The following is a 21,023-nucleotide window of genomic DNA, read 5'->3' as shown; positions in this document are numbered from 1 at the left end:
CTGCACCTTAATGTATATATTAGAGAGGAGTCCCCTTATGATCCGGACAAATGCCCACAGTTGTTTCTCAGCAAAAATATTCGTTACTTAGTCAATTAACTGATCTAAAAGAATAAGATAAATGCTTTCACTGGACTCCTCATTGTTTATAAAAGGAAAATATACTCCACTGGAAGTTACAACATGAAGCCAAGGGAATTTGTACAAGTACTAGTTATTGATCAAAGCATGCTGACAGTGTTAACTAGTCTTTCAGAAAAGATGAAAAGAAAAACAACGCAAATACCAAAATATTAAATAAAGGAAGAAAATACTCTAAGTACTCAGGTTATTTAATCCATTGATGTTGGGTTGAAATATAGGCAGCATGCCAACTTCATGTCTGACTGCTTTTTGTAGTCCGCGCTAACCTTGTTTGCACGCATTAGCTGGGGGGTTGGGGAGGGAGTGGTGGGGCGGGGAGGTGGGGGGGGGTGCATATTCATTTCTACCTGGTAACTTTTAAAGCTAAGCCTGCACTCTTGAAAGATGATGAATGATTGTTGATGTAAATTATGACAAAATGCAGGAAATGAATCTGGTCAGGGAAACATTGAAGAGTGGCACAACATGCGACAACATCCATGGTTTTTAGACACTGCACTGGAGACCTTGGTGGAGGAGTGAAATGTAGATTTCTGCCCTGTATCCATAGGAAGCCAGGAATTCCTTCAGGTACATGTTGAAAAGACAGTGGAAATACATAGTTATGGAAGGCAATGCCAAGATCCCTTCCCCAAGGACTTGGATTCAGTGCTGCAAGAAGTTCATTGACCTCACTGAGTCATCAAGGTCAGTGAAAGAATCTTCAAATCTCCTATCCTACCGGCTGCACCACTAGCCTCAACTGCTCAATTCACCACATCACTCACCTAACAACAATTTCTATCAATCATGGTTCAAGTCTAACATTCACAGGCTCCACAGCTTCCTCACAATTATATGACAGTTGCAAGCCTCACACCTACACCTCACAATGTGCATACATCATCCACCACTTTGGACACTGTCTTTTCCCACGTTGTGCCACTCTTTGATGTTTTCCAGACCAGATTTACTTCCTGCATTTTGCCATAACTTACATCAACAGCCATTCATCTATCCTTAAAGAGTACAGGCTTACTTTAAGCAGAATAATTTAACTTTAAAAGTTACCAGGAAGAAATTTAATTTGCAACCCCCCCCGCCCGCCACCGCAGCTGATGTATAGTTAGTGTGAACTACAAAAAGCAATCAGACATGCTGTCTGTATTTCTATGCAACGTCAATACATCATATACTTGTGTACAGTATATTCTGCCTTATTTTGTTTAATATTTTCAGTATTTGCATTTTTTTCTTTTCACCTTTTCTGAAAAAACTGACTGCACATTTTTCTGTCTCTTACAGACAGGAGACATAGAACAGGAAATAACTACTTGCCTTATCTCTTCCCTGCAGCATAGCCTAATGCTTCTGTCTTGCAACTTGTAGACACACAAAAACTGGCCAGGTAGCGGAGCAACAAGAAGATAATGATATGGGAACGGGAGTATATTGGTTCTGTTCATGAACCAATTATTCAAAGGACTGGATGACTGAGCCAGAGAATTCATTTGAGGAATTTGAATTTGATTGACTAATTAACTAAATTGGAAATTTAGAATAAATCAACAATGGTGACCATCTAGCTGCTGGATTGTGGTAAAGACCCATCTGATTCATTAATGTCTTTTAGATAAGAAAATTTGCTCGCTTTATCTGTTCTGGCTTTTATGTCACTCCAGACAGTGTGGCCGACTCTTAACTACTCTTAGGCAGGAATGAAGCAACAATAGTCAGCATCAAACGCTCGGAGAATCAGACCATCAGCCAGATGAAATCAGCCATTATTTAATCTGATCACTTATCAGCCTTTTGGCTCAGATCTGGCATCAGATCAAGCCCAAGATCATCTTCCAGGTTTCTTGTCAGCTTGGATTTTGCATGTCTCTCTTGTGGGGACCATAAATTGAATTTAATTTGAATTATTTTAGGAGCAAGTGAGGAGATGGAGTAACGGATTGCCCTGTCCACTCTGTGCATTGCCTTTGAAACTTGAAGAATGATGTTAAAATTTTTAAGAAAGCTGATGACCTCTTTAAGTAGTGTCAGACGTTCTTTATTGCTATTGAATGCGTGGTCAGTGGTACGAGGTTAAAAGAGGGTATTGGTTCGAGCACTGAGCTCTAAAATAGCAGAGCTGGTGTTAAAGCAGTATCGTAAGGTGGTTGATGTCATGATCTTCCTGCTCTGCATAATTCCAGTGGATGTTAAGTGTACACTGCTAAGGCTTTCAACAACATGACAGCAATTTACAGCACGTGTGTGCACACAATCATCGGACACCTCTGTCCCATAAAAGGTACCCGCAACAATCAAACAACAGGCTGGACTGAACCCAAATTCATATCCAAGCTATTCACATTTTTTTTAGAGAAACATTTGTTCATGTGTTCATATACCTGTGTAAGTCTATAAAAACTTGGTTACCAGAAGACACACAGATAATATTTCCAGGATCTGAAAAGTGTGGAACAAACAGTAGGTTGACCTCACTGGTAATTCTGGTCTGGGAAAAGTAAGTAGAACCGAGTGCCTTCATGGATAAAAAATAAACAGCTACATCCCTTGAGGCACAAAACTGTTGAATGATTGAAATGCAAATGATGTGCAATCATGAATAAAGAGTCTTGGATAGGAAACAAGCTCAGATCGCAAAAGAAGGTTTCTTCATTCCGTAATGTGGGCTACTGAGTCTAGAAACAGATGCCAATTTCTTTCCAGATGCACAATTAATTGTTTTTAACCACATCACATTTCCTTTATGTTTATGATACAACTTTTAGTTGAATTTGTAAAAATTATATGTACTAAATTAACGGTAGGATTGATCTAATAACCATTTCATTGAACTCAACAATATAGGTAACAAAATACTAAGATTGGGACTGTGTTATCACAGCTGTTAAAATAAACAGCAGTGTTAGGTACATGGATATATGGTATTATTATAGCATCGACTTTACAGATAAAAGAGGGGCAGAGGAAGGAAAAGTCATGTTCGTTTTTGTTTATTTCCTCATGGGAGCATTAGAATTTCCAGGAGCAGGAAGCAACCATTAGATATAACAAATCTGTCCCTTTTTTTGGTAGAGTTCGACCCAAGAAAAGAGTCTGTTCTCTTTGGAGGGAATGTGCTCTGTGCAGAAACAAAGAGAAAAGTCAGAACCCAAAGTCCAGGACTGAAAATCAAGGATGGGAAAATAGAAACTGAGAATATATGTACCTTAATAACACTTCTGTTAATGTTAAAAGCGAAGGGACTGTGTTGCTGGAATTCAAAAACATCCAGGATGTACAACGTCATGGTGAATGTCCATAAAGATAAACTTATGAGAAAACAATTTCCTTTTGTAATAAAATTTCAACATAAATAATAAATGAAGATATATGCAAGGAATTTAAATAACTTGCAAAAAATGTTAATATGAAGGTTTCCCTAATCATGAAAATAACTCTTTTTTGCAATCTACTTAAAACAGCAACTTAATTTATTTAGTGCCTTTTACCTAGAGTTATGATACAGAACTCAATCCCTTTTGCCTCATGTTGTAATCTGTTTAACTATTTGGGAAGGTGTTATCTGTTCCTAATTAACATTTCGAGATTCATTAACATAGAGGCCTGACACTCGCTTTAAGTGAAGAATTAACAAGGTAGTTTATTTAAATAACCAGGAACTTTAACTAAACAAGTAACATATTATCTAAGGTACAGTTCTACTGAAAAGCTGTTTGGATAATACAAGGAATATTCATTGCCCAAAACAGAAATAACAATTCTAGTCACTGTCAAAGAAATGATACACCCAGACTTGATGGAATTTGGAAGCTTTTTGGAGTTCTTCTATAGTTGTCTGTTGTCTGTAAGCGCTGATGGATTTTGTACTTTTCGTTGATTAGGGGGTGAATTATTTTAAGACCTATCTGAAGCTGGCAGAGTTAAGAACTAACTGGTCCAGTTGACCTAACTGCCTTTAACTGCTTCAGGTGGTCTGGTCTCCTTCTGGTTGAACTCCTGATGGAACTGAACTCAAAGCAGTTAGCTCCTCTTTTTTAATCCTTATGACCTATCAACATTCCTGTACTCGATTGGCCTCAGATTGACAACAACAGCAAAATCCAAATATGATAGGTTCCTTTTAGCTGAGTGTTTTCTTTAAACTCATAGACTGTCAGCTGAATGTCTTCTTTAAATTCATCGGCTAACAAAAATGCAAAAACCTGCAGAGCCGGTTACCAAGATTTTTGGTCTCTGAAATAAATGTTGCCATTTGTGTACTATGCGTACCTGCATTTTAAATGTTCCAGCATTGAACACAAAAACAACAGTTTTATTCCCTCTAACAGTTTTTACAATTCTTTTACTACTTTATAAGCATTCTTTACATCTTTACAAAGATCAACTTCACAACTCTGAAGAAGTGCCTTAATTCACTTCACCAACAGAGGCAACTAGGGAAATTAATACTAAGGGGCGGACTTTCCAGCGATGCTTGCCCCAAGACCAGAAAAGCCCGCCGGAGGTCAATGGACCTTCGACCTGCCTGCACCAATTCCTGTGGTGGGATAGGAAAATTCCGCCCAAAGATTAATGGGGAGAAATTGGGGAATAACAAAGGTTACTTGCAAAGACTTGTGTTGTGGGTGTTGTCTATATAAATCCGAAGAAGGTGTTTGACAACATACACACGAAAGGCTGGTTAACAAATTGAGACTTATGTGGATTTGGATAAAAATTGGCTGAAGGACAGAGAGCATTGAATCATGGTAGGTGGCTATTTTTCAAACTGAAGGGTGGTAGACAATAATGTCCCCGAGGATCTGTGTTAGAATCACTTCACTGTTTATAAGTGACTTGGCAGCGAAATATGGTGCAAATTTTCCAATGATACTAAATGAATGGCCAAATGTGATGGTGACATGAATTGACTGCAATAGGACATAGATCGGCTAACAGAATGGGCAGAAATGTGATAGTAGGATTTTAATACAGAAAAGTGAGATGGTGCAGTTAGGTGAAATGGTGGGAAGACGCAATACAGACTCAATGGCACAATTTTAAAGCATATACAGGGCAGAGGGACTGAGGGGGTGGTGGCATAGGGGGGTGGTTAGTCACAAAGATAGGTTGGAAAAACTAGGCTTGTTCTTTAGAGCAAAGGAAATTGAGGGGAGAGCTGAAAGAGGTGTGGGACAGATTTTGTTAAGATCAGCAAGGAGAAGTCTTTCCATTAATTGATGGTACACGGACTAGAGGCACAGATTTAACAATTTGGGCAAGAGACAAAGGGAGAATGAGACAAAGAACTTTTTAATGCAGTGAGTGATAATGACTTGGAACCAGCTGCCCATGAGGGTGGTGGATGCGGAAATAATGATTTTAGAAGGGACACTTGAAGGAAGCTGGTATGGATGCAATGGGCTGAATGGCTGTGCTGTTCGTGCCTCACATTTAATAAAAGATACTGGGCACTAAATTCAATGCTTCAGTCCCATTGAAAATGACACAAGGGAGCGCTCAAGCTGTGTTGCTGGAGTGCCACGCAGCACTGAATTATCCTGTGCAACCCAATCTGATGCAAGTGTTTTATCAGGAAATTAGTGCATGCATGAGCATCCCTCTCTGTACATTAGCTGTGAATGTGTGTTATCCTGGGGTCAGAAAAGCCAACCTGCTGAGCAGTGCCAGGATACTAGATTTGGACCAGGCAAATTCCGTGGTAAACAGCAAGCTGGTCCCCGAACACACATTTTTTAAAAGGTCAGCCATTCAGTTTTTTCAAGTAAAGTCATTTTTAGGAACATCTGCTGTCGCCAACTGCCTAGAAATACTCAGGAGAGTTTCTGGATTTGACAAGCATTGCGATAGAACCTCACAGGAGTGACTGGGAATAAATGACCTGTCCACACAAACCAATTTGGGTTCGGCAGTGTCTTTGCCTTTGGGTCTGCACCATAACAGGGAGATGACGCAGAGGTTGCAAAGAATGAAAAAGCCCTGCGCAATGGAAGCTGAATTTTTCTGAAGACTCGTCAGTGACAGGAGGCCACCCAGTGGGCCAATCAATGTACCTGGCATCAGGGTGTACGTGCCCATCAGTGCTGGCCTGTGTGCTTCTCCAACAAGATCCTCTGTAGTAGAACTCGTCTGTGATCTAATCCTCCAGGGAACAGCCAAACAAACCATCCTTTGTCCCTGCTCTGGCTGCAGGCCACTTATGCCTTCAAGATTCACTCACTCAAATCTAACTCTATTCTACCCTCTGAGGTATGCGCAGAGCCAATATTAAGTTGGTGGCTGCAGTATCAGGTCAAGTGACGCAGTTGCTTCATTAGTTCTGTGTGTTTGCTTTCATTTATTTGGGTCGTTAGTGGCTGGCAGTTGGCAGTAAGAGCATGAAAACAGGGAATGTTTCAGGTGAAGGAAGGAGAGGGGTGGAATGGGAAGTAAGGGATCCATAATTACACCATTGGCATTTGGCTCATCATGCCCGTTAGCAACGTGAAGGTGAGCTGGGAACTGAGGCCATAAGCAAGAACATGCTGTCATCCTGTTTCTGCCAGTCTCATGTTTCTGAGAACCATTTCCTCTGAGGGGCTAAAGAAAAGCAGGCAACTTTGTCCCCTGTCATGTCTGCTCTGCTTCTCTCCACTGTTAGACATTCCAGCCCTTCTCTTGCAAGACAAAATGGTATGTTTGTATAGTACTGTGTTTGGACAAAATTCCTACCATAGCTGAGTAGGTGAAAGTAGTCAAGGTGAGAGGCGAATGTGAGATTGGCACCGTCGGTAAATGTGTGAGGATCTAGATGTTAGGATTGACTCCTGAGTGCTAGAGAATGCTGTTGGGTTAGTGATGGGGCAGTGGTGTATAGCTTGTTGTGGTGGGTTAGAGAGATCATTCTCTTTATCCACACGTTAGACCTTTTGTGGCACTTGCCTCATGCATCTCCTTTAACCTTGGCCCTTGAACCTATGCCCCCTAGTAATTGACTCTTCCATTCTTTGAAAAAGCTTCTGACTATCCACCCTGTCCATGCCCCTCAGGGACTGGGAATTTTGTATAATATTGTTCAAGACCTATTTTAAACATCCTCTCTTACCTTGTTGCTCTCAGTTCAAATTCTAAAACCTCTGCTGCTTTAATGCACTCTGTCTCCCTCTATTCCACTTACAGCATCTGAGATCACTGCTCTATACAGATCAAGACTGCTTTGTCTCTGTCACAGACCCTTGCCTATATGTATTTCTCTTAGATTTGTAATCTCTATTTTGCCATGCCACAGTCTGTTTATCATTTCCTATATTGGTGCCTTGTCTCTACTCTTTAATTTAGCACATTTTCCAAAATTTGATCTCTTGCCCACACTATTCAGTTTAAAATGGCACCAGCAGTGCAATACTCTCCTTAATCAATAATGTCTCCTTCCTCATTTCTTTTATTCCCTATCTTTCCTGAACACCTCGTTTTCAGGAATATTTAATACCCAGTTTTGCCCTTATGTTATCAGTCAGGTCTCAATTACCACTCTAACGTCGTATTTCCATGTGGCTATCTGCTTCTATAGCCCACAAACATTCTTTACCACAATTAGTGTGTTTAGATATATGCATCGCAAACATGAATTAGATCTTATTCTATTCCTTAGACTGACCTCGTGTATAATCCCTTACTAATTATAACTCTAGTTCTCTCCTGTCCCTTCCAGTTCTTGGTGCACCTTGTTTCTCCCTTCAAATACTATATCCTGGTTCCCATCACTTTACCAAATTAGTTTAAAACCCTCTTTCATAGCACTTGCAAAGTGAGGACATGAACAGGGCTAGGACATTCTGTTCCCTCTATACTGGTCCCATCTCCCCGATAATAGCTGCCACTATCCCAAGCATCTAAAGCGCTCCCTGCTCTGTCTCTGTCCAGCTAGAGTTCCTCTTTCTATACTCGCTAGCCTGTGGCACTGGGAGTAACCTGAAGAGGACTATTTGGATCCCACTTACTAATCCCTTTCCTACCTCCCAAAACTCGTACCAGCTATGTCATTGGTATCCTGGTGAACTATGATCACTGGCTGTTTAGCCTCCCCTCTTGGACTGTTCCATAGCTGCTCAGTGACATCCTGGACTCCGCCACCAGTGAGGCACAATACTATCCTGGAATCATGCCTATAGCTATAGAAGCCTCTGATTGCTCCCCAACTATAGAACGTCCAATCGCTTATTTTTGCTTTCCCACTCTTCCTGCACCCACTCCCGTCACCCTTCCACCTTGCACAGCTGAGCCACCCTGGTGCAATGGACTTGGCTCATATCACAATTTTCGATTGCCAATGTTATAATTTTAGTTGAAGTTGTCCTGCTAAATAAATTAACGTAATCCAGTAGTGCCTCCAACTATCTTTATTTTAACTACTTCCTTTGCAGACATGGGATATCGAATTGGAGAGGTCTTCGGAAGCTTGGGCTGCAGATTGCCGATGGGAACATGGCCCTGCTTACCTGCTACCTTCTATAGGACAGAATCTGGGTGCACATTGGGGCAGGTATTGTATGCAACCCCTGACTAGGATAAACTAGATTGTTTCAGAGATTGTGGGCAGGATTTTCCAGTTCTTCCGACCAGCGGGATCTTCCAGTCCTGCCAAAGGTGACCTTCCATGGGGTGTCTCCTGGCAGTGGGACATGTGAGCCATGCAAAAGGTGATAAGCATCAGCGGGACCAGAATATCCTGTCAGCAGCCAATGGAGAGCTGACTCTGCTGCCAGGGGAAGGGGAGGGGGGGGGAAATCTCAGCATGGATGCCAGTTTTGTCTGTAAAGATTACTCTTTTTTTAAAATTTTAAATCCACAGGTATCGGCCTCCTACCTTTCATGTTCAAGCATGGTACGATGAAGTTCGAGATTTTATGTATCCTTATCCTCAAGAATGTAACCCTTGGTGTCCCTTTAGATGTGTTGGTCCAGTATGCACCCATTATACTCAGGTATGCCAAATAAAATGTTTAATGTGGTCATTATTGTTAGTAAATTCTTACTGAATCATGCATTTTCTGAACTGGCCAACTGATTCCTCTGACCTCCTTGACAAGATCCAGCACCAGTCTTGAAAGTCCTAAATACTTTTAAAACTCCTCCAGTAACACACATGATATTTTGAAAATCTCTGGACCATCAAATGTAAATCACCTGGAAGTTAAATGGTTAGCCATTTAGATAACTGCAGTGGGGGCCCTTGTGCAGCTGAGTGCCAAGTGAGTGTTAGAATCTGGATCCACCCATTCTGCCACCTTGGTTACATGGATGACATTCTAACATTCTACTAGTCAGGATGAGCTGCACTGGAACTTGTCGGCAAAAGGATAGCAAGAGTTGTTATAAATATATAAAAAGGAAGAGGCTGGCTAGGGTGAACGTTGGACCCTTAGAGGATGAGAGGGGGGACTTAGTGGTAGGGGATGGGGAAATGGCTGAGGTCTTGAATAACTTTTTTGTTTCGGTCTTCACGGAGGAGGACGTGAATAATTTGCCGGGTGTTAGCGATGGAAAGGTGGTAGGACTGGAGGGTCTCAATGACATTATTGTTACTAGAGAGGCGGTGCTAGACAGACTGGAGGGGCTGATTGTGGACAAGTCCCCAGGACCGGATGGAATGCATCCGAGGGTTCTGAAAGACATGGCGGAGGTGGTAGTGGATGCCTTGGTGGTTATTTTCCAAACGTCGCTGGATTCCGGGGAAGTGTCGGAAGATTGGAAAATGGCTAATGTTACGCCGTTGTTTAAGAAGGGTGGCAGGGAATTATAGGCCGGTTAGTTTAACGTCTGTTGTAGGTAAAATGTTAGAATCCGTCATCAAGGAGGAAATAGCAAGGCATCTTGAGGGGAATTGCTTGATAGAGCAGACGCAGCACGGTTTTGTTAAGGGGAAGTCGTGACTGACAAATTTATTGGAGTTCTATGAGGATGTGTCTAGGGCGGTGGATAGAGGAGAGCCGGTGGATGTGGTCTTTCTTGATTTTCAGAAGGCGTTTGACAAGGTACCTCACAAGAGGTTATTGCAGAGGTAAGGGGACATGGAGTTGGGGGTAGGGTGTTAGCGTGGATAGAAGATTGGTTGTCAAATAGGAGGCAGAGAGTGGGTTAATGGGTGCTATTCGGATTGGCGGATGGTGACTAGTGGAGTGCCCCAGGGGTCGGTGCTGGGGCCTCAGCTATTTACCATTTATGTAGATGATCTGGAGGAGGGAACTGAGTGTATGGTGTCGAAATTTGCTGATGACACCAAGATTGGTGGAACGGCAAATTACACGGAGGGTGTGGAGAGTCTCCAGAAGGATCTAGACAGGCTGGGCGAATGGGCCAGGAACTGGCAAATGGAATTTAATGTTGGCAAGTGCGAGGTGGTCCACTTTGGTAGGAATAATGGTAGGAAGGACTATTACTTATGTGGCGAAAAACTGCAGCAGGCGACGGTGCAGGGGGACCTCGGGGTCCTTGTGCATGAGTCGCAAAAGCCCAGCCTGCAGGTGCAGCAGGTGGTCAGGAAGGCAAATGGGATGCTGGCCTTCATAGCGAGGGGGATTGAATATAAAAGTAGGGAGGTCTTGCTGCAGCTGTATAGGGCATTGGTGAGGCCGCAGCTGGAGTACTGTGTGCAGTTTTGGTCGCTGCACTTGCGCAAGGATATTTTGGCCTTGGAGGGAGTGCAGAGGAGGTTTACTAGGCTGATACCAGAGTTGAGGGGGTTGAGCTATGAGGAGAGGCTGAATAAACTAGGCTTGTGCTCGTTAGAGTTTAGAAGAATGAGGGGAGATCTCATTGAGACATATAAGATGATGAATGGGATGAATAGGATAGAGGTGGAGAGGCTCTTCCCGCTCAGAAAGGACAGTAGGACTAGAGGGCACAGCCTCAAGATAAAGGGGGAGGTGGTTTAGAACAGAGCTGAGGAGGAACTTCTCCACTCAAAGGGTGGTGAATCTCTGGAATTCTCTGCCCGTTGAAGTGGTGGAGGCTACCTCGCTAAATATTTTTAAGACGCGGGTTGATGGGTTTTTGATAAGAGAGGGGATTAAGGGTTATGGGGAGAGGGCGGGAATGTGGAACTGTGCCACGACAGATCAGCCATGATCTTATTGAATGGCGGGGCAGGCTCGAAGGGCTAAATGGCCTACTCCTGCTCCTAGTTCTTATGTTCTTATGTTACGTTCAATCTTTGTGCTGCTACCTGTTGAGTTTAGGCTTCCACAGTGCTGGCACCAATAGCTCAATAGAATCCAATTCCAAGACCATTATCCACAAGAATGCATAGAAAAGGAAAGAAAACTTTGCTTTTTTCCCACTGGCATAGGTTTTTCAAGTTCTGTCATTACATTAGTGAATTAATATTCACTTTTTTGACCTTTTGCATGGTTTCATGCTAAAAATGCTATAAAAGAATATTTTACATGTCCTAAAACTTAAGGGAATCAATTTCTTCTACTATGTGGCTGAGGAATACCCATCTTCCAAGCACTAAGCAGCTCCCTTTACATTGGGAAAGCACAATGTTGCAATGGAAGCAGGATAGGATGTTGGCAGCCCTGCAGCCTCATTTTCTTTACCCAAGATCCATTTGGTGGGGCACCAAGAAGTGGCTTCTGAACTTAGCCACTCTCAGATTTAATCCGAAAATTTAGCATTCAATAAGGTGAAACCTATAAAATATTAGGCAAGTATCTTTCTTTTGCAAGTACTGAACACCATCTTTGAGTGTGGAGGCATTCTGGCTACCGTTTCTATTTGGTAATTGTGGGATCAGGTGATCCAATTACTGTAGTTGGCTTGATATGTTGATTACTTCATGTCAGTATCTCTGTCAATGCAAGGCTGATATTGGACACATTACAACTTTATTTCCTTATTGTCTTTCTTCTAGGTAGTATGGGCAACGAGTAACAAAATTGGCTGTGCCATTAACTTATGTACCAACATGAATATCTGGGGCCAGGTGTGGCAAAAAGCCATTTACTTGGTTTGCAACTATTCTCCTAAGTGAGTAAGACAAAAAGAGTTAGTAACAGTAAACATATTTACACTGTTAGTATAATTGTGAGAATTATTATAAAATTATACATCATTTGTTAAGGTAATCTATTGCATCTTTGGGCTAAACACTAATAACACATCTTATATACTGACTCTAGAAGTTCCTGATGCTTAACTGTAAATTATTTTCTGAACTTTTGTACAACTGTTTTCACAATTACTATTCCAGCATTGTCAGCGTAATTATCTCAGGCTCAGTCAACAACAGTCTGCACTGAAAACCACAGCCAGCAAATAAATTTAGTCCAAAAACTAGATGAAACTATTCTAAGTAATTTGAACAGTGTGTGTTATACCTAACTGGAATCAGGGACTTATTTCCAGGCTGGAATGTGATCTTGGATTTCAGACAAAAGTTAGTGTTATCCAAATTTTATTCTCTGCCCTGATAATGATTCTGAATCCTTCAATTATGTTATTGTCTTGTAATTATTCCTTGATATTTATTATTTTCATTATAACTACTTATTTATATAGATCAGCCTGAATTATATTATTGTAACAGACAACTTTGGAATTTGAATCAATGCTATTTGTAAAAACTGATTCTCGTAACGACACCAACTCACATGTTTTCTGTCTCCAGTCAGTGCTCAAGCTGAACAAAACATTTGGAGTGAAAAATGAGCAATTTATCATTGTGCCTTTTTAATAATCTACAAGAACACATTTTCTGAAAGAATATTTAATACCTTATATACTGTAACATTTTTTTGTGTATCTTTCAGGGGGAACTGGTGGGGCCATGCTCCTTATAAACATGGACCTCCCTGTTCTGCTTGCCCTCCTAGTTATGGGGGAGGCTGTAGAGATAATCTGTGTTATAAAGGTATGTATGTGCCTTTTACCTTGCTTTGCTATATAAATTTGTGAATGTTATTTATAAGCCAAGACGTAACTAATCCTTGACATCTAAACTAGCAGAGTATTTGCATATCCTAAGTACTGGCCTTATTGTAGTCCTGGTGCTGAGGTTGCCCGATCACCTCGCTGGATGCATATTTAACTATTTTATTTACATTTGTGTTGGTTTGACATGGAAGTGGAATATGAATTAAAATATCACAGATGTACAAGAAAAAAAATGGTCTTCTGGGTTTAAACGAGTGCATCCAGAATGACACTAATCTGTAGAGACATTGGCTGGAGCTCTACCACCTTGCCCGACATGGAATTGGAACGGGCGAGGGTCGGACAATGGAAATGCCCATTAATGTCGGGTGGGAATTTCCAGTCTCACTCGAGCGAGACCATAAAATCCCACCCAATGGGTTGTCAGTGTGGAATGCTTAACTACAGATCATTTGTTGAGGTAAAGACATTTGCACCTTTTATGGAAAATTCGATAAATATTTGAAAATAAGAGTAGAGAAAAGGGCTATAGAGAGAGTATATGACAATGGAATTAGCTATGGATTGCTTTGGTAAACAGCCAGCGCAGATACAATGGGCAGAGTGGCCTTTTGAACTTCCCGGCTGTTCACACTGGTGGGATCTTCTGGTTCTACCGATGCTATATCCCTGCTGCAGATTTCCCGGAACTATGGGGTGGATTTGATGGGAAATCCCATTGAGAGCAGCAGGACCAGATGATCCCACCATTGGCCAATGGAACACCATTTCCCACTGTGAGAAAGGCCTCATGGAAAGATCAGAGTATCCTGCCCATTGTTTGTATATAGACCTTTTCCTTGTGATACCTTGGGGCAGAATTAGCAAATATTGCATCCATTTTTTAGGCATAATGTGATGTTCAGGGTAAAAGGAATTCCAGGCATTTCAGAATTATTAAGGGGTTAAGGGTTTGATTTTACAATCAAAAGACCTCTGCTGCTTGCAAATCAGTAAATTTTACTATTTGTTTTAAAGTTTCTACAAGCATCATCACCACACAACAGTGCAAATGTACCAGCAACATCTCTCCCTCAGCCCAATGGGGGATGGTGAGCTGGTGGGAGCAATAAATTGCTTGGGGCTTGCCATGAATATCATGATGATCTGTTATAGTTAAGGTGGAATGGAACAGGTGGACATCATGCCTTCACCACCAGTTTGGCGGAATCATTGAGAGATTAAAAATGTGTCTTTTTGTTTACACAATGAAGTTACAAGTAGCAATCGTGCTCTTCCTGTTTTTAAGTATTGATCAAATCCAGAAGCTCCCACAGACTGCCAACACATTCCAGAAAATCACTGCCTTTCAGAATGGCTACGCATGAGGCTAGTTTTATATCAATCACTGCATGAAATAAACTCAGATTTGATCTGCATGAACTGGTTCTAGTCCCTGAACCATCTGGAGAACTTCTTCTCAGTTACCTACATCTCTCAATGTCAGCTAATATGTTACATGCAAATATACCGTGTACGGCATTTCTTTTCACAGCCCCTTTCACACATTGCCATTGTCTCTGTCTCTGAGCTGAATTATGAGCAGAATATAAGAGGACTGTTCACAGACATCTTTCTAATCCAAAACTCTTCCTGCTTTGCTTTTAAACTGATTCCTAAAATCTGGAAACATGTCTCCCTTTTTCGGTTACTAAAATGAAACATGATTAAAGTAATCCAATCTACTAATCCATGAAAATTTTCATCCAAAATATTCATGCCCCTATCAATTTCAGCTCGCTATGTTGTTAATATTAATAGAGTTTTGTGAGGCCCCATTGCTACCTGTGGTGTCTTGGATACTGCCAGTAGGTATTTAAAAAATCACAATTATAATGCCTGTAGTTTTCCATCCACTGAATTAAACAATGGAGCCTTGCCAAATTTATCTTCATAATTTTAGTGCCATTCATGCACACTGACTGTTAAATGCATTTCGGGGATTTTCCAGGGTCAGTAGCGTAGTTTGCAGCCTAAACCTTATCTGTATCATTGTTGTAAAGGCACTAACTCTATTTTGGCAGGTTGATAACACTTTTATATAAAGTAATCAGTAGGCTTATGTTGTCATCTTGATATTTGGTATAAATTTGTGATTTTATGTGCATATTTGTAGGTGACTACGTTCACTTGATGGAACGTCAAATGAATGTAGACAGACATCAGAATAATATAGCAGATGAAATGGGAGGCACGGTGGCACAGTGGAGAGCACTGCTGCCTCATAGTACCAGGGACCTAGGTTCAATTCCTGGCTTGGATTACTGCCTGTGTGGAGTCTGCATGTTCTCCCTGTGTCTGCATGGGTTTCCTCTGGGTGCTCTGGTTTCCTCCCACAGTCTGAAAGACGTGCTGGTTAGATGCATTGGCCATGCTAAATTCTCTCTGTGTACCTGAATAGGTGCCAGAGTGTGGTGATTAGGGGATTTTCACAGTGACTTAATTGCAGCGTTAATGTAAGCCTCCTTGTGACACTAATAAATCAGTAAAAGTGAATTGGAGACTGAATTTCCCGGAAGTCTGAACATAATGTGATGCTGAAGTTTTTAGTTTTTATGAAGATGTTTCGAAGCCCAACACCTTAAGTTCTACTGATTATGACTATTCTTCAAAAAATTGTAATTGCAGTGTTTTTCACATCATCTCAAATTCTAATTACTAGAACTTTGCAAATCAGAATGATAAGCATGTTCAAATTTGAACCTTGTCCTATTAATACATTGCATGATGCGTGCGTAATTGACAAATGAGTTTCAACACAAAGCTGTGAAGCATCATATTTGGATAAAAAAATGAGATCACATATTGCTTAAAAAATAAGAATTTTAAATAGAGCAGAGGATAGAAGGGATCTGAGAGTACAGGTAAAACATGTCATTAAAAATAAATAACGCAGGCTAATAAGACCATTAGAAAAAACAAACTGTGCACTATTTTAGTTTATTTCTAGCAGAATAGAATTAAAAAGAGAGAAGTTGTTCTAAACTTGTATCAAGTCTTGATTAAACTCCACCCTTGGAACAGAATTTTACTGTCCCTCGTGGGTGGATTTGAAGGTAAGGAGGTGGCTCATGTGTCTTGTGGATCTCCTGTCCACCTACCCCAACCTGTCAACCTGCCTCCCACTTTATGGGGAAGCAGTGGATGCCATATTTGTACCTACTGAGGTCGTGAATTGAAGTGGCTAATTACTGACCACTTAATGTCTCATCTGGTCCCAACACTGTTTGATCCATGGTAGGGGAAGGCCCACGACAAGTGCATCTGGTTGTGGTTCTTTAAAAATAATAATTGGAAAAAAAGATGAAAAAGATTTACAAGGATGATCAGAAATGAGACCCTATAACTCTTGGGAAAGAATGAATAAACTGAATCTCTGTTTGCTTGAGTCGAGAAGGTTAGGGGTGATTTCAGGGTTAGAGGTGATCTTGTCATTTACCAGGTGCTTGGTAAATGACAAGGGACTTGGTGATTTCATTTCATGATAATCCTTCTCCGTGCCTTACATCTCTCTACATCCCCATTCCTCAGAGCAATGAAAATTTGGAGACTGAAAATTAAATGAGCCTTTTTGATTTGATTTATTATTGTCACATGCATTAGTATACAATGAAAAGTGATGTTTCTAATGCGCTGTACAGATAAAGCATACTGTACAGAGGGAAGGTAAGGACAGGATGCAGAATGAAATATTACAGTCATAGCTAGGGTGCAGAGAAAGATCAACTTGATATGAGGTAGGCCCATTCAAAAGTCTGATAGCAGCAGGGAAGAACTTGTTCTTGAGTCAATTGGTATGTGATCTCAGACTTTTGTATCTTTTTCCTGATGGAAGAAGGTGGAAGAAAGAATGTCTGGGATACATGAGGTCCTTAATTATGGTGGCTGTTTTGCTGAAGCAGCGTGAAGTGTAGACAGAGTCAGTGAATGGGAGGTTGGTTTGCGTGTTGGATTGGGCTACATTTGTGAATTTTTGTAGTTCCTTGCAGTCTTGGACAAAGCAGGAGCCATACCAAGCTGTGATACAACCAGAAAGAATGCTTTCTATGGGGGTGCATCTGTAAAAATTGGTGAGAGTCACAGCTGACATCCCAAGTTTCCTTAGACTTCTGAGAAAGTAGAGGCGTTGGTGGACTTTCTTAGTTATAGTGTCCACATAGAGGGACCAGGACAGGCTGTTCATGATCTAAAACCTTGAAGCTCTCAACCATGACTTTAATCTCAAACAGGTATTCTGCTTTGGGTGATTGGAAAATTAACCGATAGCTCAGTTTCCTATTAGAGCAAGGCCTCAGTATCTGTTATTTTTATTTTTGTTTCTTGTATTCTACCCATGCCAATTATCAAACAAGGGTGGCCCAGAGACCACTACCCAAGTCTTTGCTATTGCTGCTTCTACTTGATCTCCAGGTTTTTTGAAGAGAAAATATCTCTTGTGCGCGATTGATAGCAACCACAGTGACGTTGTTGAAATAAATCCCTGATTTGGAGACCTGATGAAGCAACCCAAATTCTCTGTCATGTTACGCAGAATATTAAAACCCGAATATGTCTTTGTCCCACTGCATGTGCACATTCTTCACTGAAGAGGGAAAAATATTTATGTAGTACCTATCCTCTCAGAACGTTTCAATGTAATTCACATACAATGAATTATTTAGAGGCTGTTATATAGGCAAACTTACACAGTGAATTTCTGCAAGTGGCAGAGTTGGATCACTAGTTTTTGGCGATGATTAAGACAAGAATGTTGGTCAGGTTGCCTGGAGAATATCCTATCCTTCTTTCCAAATTGTGTCAGGGGATTTGTAGTAGAACTGATAAAAGGGTGCACTGGGTTCATCTAAAAGACAGCATCGTGGACAACACGGTAAAACATTGCAGTTTCATCTCGGCTTGTGTACTCAGTTGTGGACCAATGTTTAAACCAGTAAATGCTGCCAACAGAGAGAAATGTTAACACTTTTAATGTAGTCACTACTTGGAAATATTTGAAATCAAGGCTAATGCATAGTTTTTTTTTCTATATTTTCTGTTCCTTTGTTATAAAACTCTAGATATTTGATAGTCCAGACCCACACCAAAGTACTATCTGATTAACCCCTGGTTTACAAAAAATATATTATTGTTTAATGATGTCCCTGACTGACTGAAAACTATAAGAAACTGTTTTTCTACCCTGTTGAGCAATTGTGTAGTTTATAAAGCACAAACTTTAGAATGCAATTTATGAAAATCATCCATGTTTATCTATACATTCCTTTCCATTTCTGATTCAACTTGACACAGATGGCACAGACCACCACTATTCGCCTTCAGAACCAGAGGAGGAAACCAATGAGGTTGAGAGACAGAGAACAGGAACTCAGGAAATGCATTCCAAAGTTCGAACACAAACAGATTCTTCAAGGACAGAACATCTTGACTTGAATGAGGTTACAAATACCCAACAAATGTGTAAGAACAACTTGTTTTATACTCTCATACTATGTTACTGGAAGTCACAAATATAAATACAAAGTACTGGAAATATTCAGAAGGTCTTGCAGCATCTGTGGAGAGAGAAACAGAATTAACTTTCCAGGTTATTTTCCCTCAGAACTGGAAAATGTTATAGATGCAATTGGTTATGACCTGAAATTGCTGAACTCAGTGTTGAGTTCAGAAGATTGTAAGGCACCCAACGTGAAGACAAGATGCTGTTCTTGGAGCTCGCACTGCATTTCAGTGTAAAAGGCTGACGACGGAATGAAAGTGAGACGCAAAATTAAAATAGCAAGCAACCGGAAACTCAGGGTCGTTGTTGTGGACTGAATGGAGGTGTTCAGCAAAACAGTTATCCAATCTGTATTTGCTCTCCCAAAGGTTGAATGGACTGCATCATCAGCAATGAAGATAATGTATTGGAAATATGTTGCAAGTAAATCACTGTTATTGAGAATGAATATTTGGGGCTCTGAATGGTGGGAAGGGAAGAGTTGGAAAGACAATTGAGAAGTGTTGTGGACAGGGGAGGGGTATTTGGTGTGATGAAACAGTGGACCAGAATGTTGTAGAGGGAATAATCGTTTGCAATGTTGGAAGGGGGGTAGAGGTATGTTTGGTGGTAGCATCAACATACCTTACACCGTGTTATATAAAATGCATTCATTTGGAAAATTCTTAATTTTTTTTGTCACTAGTGCTAAAATTACCAAAAGATGACTTTTTGCAGCTCTGTGACATTACCTATGAAAACTTGGGTAGAGGAGCAAATTTTTTGATAGAATATAAATTTTATTTTCCTTTTTCTTGACTATAAAGAAGTTCTTCAACTCCAAATATAATCTCATGATAGAAAAAATCTCCTTCAGAACTGAATGTTGAGTTTGTTGAATAATTGAGTTCTGTATCACCTTGAGATACCGAAGTGATTCTGAAGAATGTAACACGTCATGAAAGAAATCTGGAAAACTCTCATTCTCAGTATAATCTTTTCCCCAGCTCAGCTGGTGTCTTGTGAAACCAAACTGCGTGATCGATGCAAGGGAACAACTTGCAATAGGTGAGGAACTGAGAAACACCAATTCCTATTCTAGTAAATAATGTGAACTTGAGAACCTATTTTTCAACAGAATTCACATATTAATTGTCTGCAACATACTTTCAAAGTTGGTTTCTTGATAGCAGTGGCCTAACAGAAATTAATCAGCAAAATAGTGTTACAAAGGGGAGAGTGATCTCCTCTGTGAACTAACACTCAACTATTCAGAGAGAAGTACCTCCCTTCATAATCTGTTAAAAACGGCGTGAGGAGGGGGATTCTCTGAACTTCAACAGCTTTTAGTGGTCAAATCAAAATAACTACCTGAGACTCTGGAAAAAAACAGGTGACACTTTATTCTTCTAACTAACAGTAAACAGGTTAACTAAATATTAACAAACTGAATAAAACAACACTCTAATGGAATGCTGTTTAGATAATTACAATTCTCACTTATTAACAAAAAAATAGAACTTTTAGTCACACTCAAAATGTAATCAGGTTTGTCATCTCCCGAAATCTTCTTTCTTCTTCGCTGATTTCTTCTGCCTTCACTATCTTCTTTGCATATCTTTACGATTGAGATGAGGCTTTCTTTTAAGACATCAAATGTGGCTGTTACACTGGCAAGAACAGTGACTGTGTCTCTCTCTAGCTGTGAGCCGAACTAAGCTGTTATTTGGCAGGTGGTCTTCTGGCTGTTTGGAGCTGAGAGCTTGTTTTATATCTCCAATGGTATACCAAAACCCCCCACAATAGGATTGGTTTACAGGTTATCAAAACATCAAAATTTAAATCTGATAAGCTGCTGGCATTCAAATGTCCATTTTTAAATTGATTGGTTAAAATTCAAAAACAACCTGTTGTCTTGGCAGCAATTACTATCTAACCTAGCGATACAATGTTTTACTCTGTTTGCTGTGTACTGCACAGCTGCATTTTTTTTAATGGCAAAAAACTACCCTTTTTTAAACAGACTATCTATTTTACAATTCTTAGCATATTTACACTTTTTAAACAATTTTACAAACACTAACTTCACAACAATAGTACTTAAAAAAACAGTTGTTTTTTTTTTATCTGGTGCCTGTTCAAATTTAAACCAAGCAGGAAGTACAAAGTTCACATTCAGAAAATTCTTTTAATAGAAGTTTTAATGTATAACACTAAAATCTTTTACTCTGGGAAATGTTGATAGAAATGGAAACAAGTCTCCAACCTTTGATCTTCTGCTACTTCCTTAATCCAGATATGAATGCCCAGCTGGTTGTTTGTACAGTAAAGGAAAAGTAATTGGGACACTGCATTATGAAATGGTGAGTAAAAGGACATAATGAAATGCCATTATCTAGTCCCAAGGTTTGTCAATTCGTTAGGTACACACTGGAGTATATTACTCCATATT

At 40.3% G+C, this 21,023-nt stretch overlaps 1 protein-coding gene across 1 annotated transcript in view; it reads left to right on the top strand.

Moving 5' to 3' along the window:
• Positions 1 to 21,023, top strand: part of LOC145346601 (cysteine-rich secretory protein LCCL domain-containing 1-like) — a 48,645-nt gene that overhangs the window by 7,157 nt on the left and 20,465 nt on the right. The window contains exons 3-9 of the mRNA XM_080194066.1: positions 8,544 to 8,662; positions 8,972 to 9,104; positions 12,035 to 12,150; positions 12,933 to 13,033; positions 18,385 to 18,552; positions 19,579 to 19,639; positions 20,868 to 20,934. Of these exons, the coding sequence (XP_080050192.1) occupies positions 8,544 to 8,662; positions 8,972 to 9,104; positions 12,035 to 12,150; positions 12,933 to 13,033; positions 18,385 to 18,552; positions 19,579 to 19,639; positions 20,868 to 20,934 (765 nt within the window). The remainder of the gene's footprint in view (positions 1 to 8,543; positions 8,663 to 8,971; positions 9,105 to 12,034; positions 12,151 to 12,932; positions 13,034 to 18,384; positions 18,553 to 19,578; positions 19,640 to 20,867; positions 20,935 to 21,023) is intronic.

Source organism: Carcharhinus amblyrhynchos, chromosome 8, assembly GCF_965287045.1.
Source record: "Carcharhinus amblyrhynchos chromosome 8, sCarAmb.v2.hapA, whole genome shotgun sequence".
Classification (NCBI taxonomy): Eukaryota; Metazoa; Chordata; class Chondrichthyes; order Carcharhiniformes; family Carcharhinidae; genus Carcharhinus; species Carcharhinus amblyrhynchos.
The sequence above is the reverse complement of the archived record's forward strand: the minus strand, read 5'-3'. Positions and strand labels throughout refer to the sequence as shown.